This window comes from Echiichthys vipera, assembly GCF_963691815.1.
Source record: "Echiichthys vipera genome assembly, chromosome: 10".
In the NCBI taxonomy this organism is placed as follows: domain Eukaryota; kingdom Metazoa; phylum Chordata; class Actinopteri; order Perciformes; family Trachinidae; genus Echiichthys; species Echiichthys vipera.
Window position 1 is genome coordinate 13,131,954 of NC_139835.1, and position 2,254 is coordinate 13,134,207.

At 37.0% G+C, this 2,254-nt stretch overlaps 1 protein-coding gene across 1 annotated transcript; it reads left to right on the forward strand.

Moving 5' to 3' along the window:
* Positions 1–1,085: 1,085 nt before the first annotated feature.
* On the forward strand, positions 1,086–2,012 carry LOC310953001 (olfactory receptor 11A1-like; the record flags this gene model as incomplete). The annotated part of the gene is made up of 1 exon (XM_083921893.1): positions 1,086–2,012. The coding sequence occupies one exon, from the start codon at positions 1,086–1,088 to the stop codon at positions 2,010–2,012; it is 927 nt and encodes a 308-aa protein (XP_083778019.1).
* Between the last annotated feature and the right edge of the window lie 242 nt (positions 2,013–2,254).

The following is a 2,254-nucleotide window of genomic DNA, read 5'->3' on the forward strand; positions in this document are numbered from 1 at the left end:
AGCAATGGCAAAGTACTGCTTGGTGCAATAATTACATCATTTCTGTGGCCAAGAGGTTTGTTTGTGTTTGAGGTGGAAATATATTCTTTGTAAACATTGGTCAACATGTCACAGGAGTCACTACTATATGTTGCTGATTGGCGGGTATTCTCTGGTCGTACTTCACACTAAAAGCAAAAAAACAACTGCAAGGAGTTAGACATCTTTTTCATCAATAAGAAAGAGGTAAAATGACGATTACAAAACTCAGATCTGTTCAAACAACAGGAAACACGGCACTGCTGCGTTGTAAAAATACAAAACTTGGACCAGCTAGGACCCGGGAATCATATTTTGAAAGGGCATTACGTCACGATTTAGAGCAGTAGAGCACCATACAGATTTTTGTATACTATTTAAGGCTATAGTGATAGAAATAAATTGAGAAAAGTTTGCCAAAACTGAACTCCTACTGCTATGCAAAGATGTCATGGTTTATGTTTTGAAAAGAAAAAGTTGCTTGGCTTGTATTTGATTGGCTCTCTAACACAGCCCAACCCAGCTCTTTGTACAAGAAGACGATAAAGTTCAGAGGAAGCTTTTGTCTTGTTCAGTTTAGAGGGTTGCAGCAGCAACCACCTGCATGCTTTCATATGTGTGAGGTACTAGTGATCTTAAAATGCTAATTTGAATATTTGTTATTATACTGTATTCTTTCTAGACTTATGTCATGATATCTACATCCTCACACACATTCTGTTATTTTCACTAGTGTGGTGATACATACAGTTGTAAACTGGTATGCAGAGATCAATGTTTTTGAAATTTTTGCTCTGTTGTTTGGAAAATAACTTAATGACATTACTGAAACTTGAATTCAACACGATGAGGTTACTTTGTGATTCTTTTTTTATGTATTCTGACAGAGCAGCACCTGAATGTGTTGTCCTATTTCAGACCAGGGTTATTGTATCATTTAAATGTGGGATATGCAGAATATTGCGCTGAGGCTTCATTCAAAAGGATAATCGATAACATTGTTACTGAGTTTTTTTTGTTGCGAGCCTCTGTGTTTCGTTGTGTGGCACTCATATTACACGAGAGAAATGGAGAACTCAACTGAGATTGTGTCTTTTGTGCTGGCTGCCTATGGTGACATCGGACAGTTAAAATACCTGTATTTCAGCATAATGCTGTTATGGTACCTCTCCATATGTTTGGTCAACACAGTTCTTGTTGTGGTCATATTTGTCGACAGAAACATGCATGAGCCAATGTATATATTATTATGTAATTTAGTTGTGAATGAAATAGGAGGCAGCCTTTCAATTTATCCTCTTCTGCTCTCACAGATGTTTTCAGATACACATGAAGTGAGCCTGCCATGGTGTTTTCTGCAGATGTGTTACATCTACACGTGTACTTCTGTTGAGTTTTGCAGTTTAGCAGCCATGGCCTATGACAGACACCTCTGTATCTGTTATCCTTTACACTACAATGTCATTATGGACACATGGAGAGTAGGTCTTATCATTCTGCTTATATGGTTGTATTCATTTGTGAACTTTATGTTCACATTTGCATTCGTCATAAATTTGACATTTTGTGGAAATGTCATTGACAAAGTGTTTTGTGACCTCCATTTAGTAATTAAACTTGCATGTTCAGCTTCAATACTTCACAACATATCGGACTTGATTTTTGCCTTTTTGACTATGTTTGTCCCATTTAGTCTCATTTTATTCTCTTACATGAAGATTTTGGCTGTTTGTCTGAATACGTCTAAAGAAAACAGACAGAAAGCCATCACCACCTGCACACCTCAGATTGTCTGCCTGTCAAATATGTTTATCGGCTGCATTTTTCACTTTGTGGATTCCAGGTTTAATGTGTCCTATGTACCGGATAAAATGCGGGTTATTCTATCTGTTTATATCCTCCTTTTCCAGCCAATAGCCACCCCCTTTCTGTATGGATTTGGCCTACCAAAAATAAGACAAGCGTGTAAAAAAATTCTGTTTAATAGCAAATAAAAATTTGTCTTCATGTTGAAAGAGTTTGTTTAAAGCAGGGTGGGGTATCTCTGCTCTGTGAAGAAATAACATGTTTGTCTTTGTTTGGTTTTAAGTGCCTTTTTCGGTTGCGAGGGAAAACTAATTTTGCTTTTCCTAAAGATGAAAGTGAGCCAAACACAGCCAAGTCTGTATTTGTTTAAAACACTCTGAGGACTCTTTCATCAACTAAGTCCAATATTTTTACTACTCTTATCTCCAGT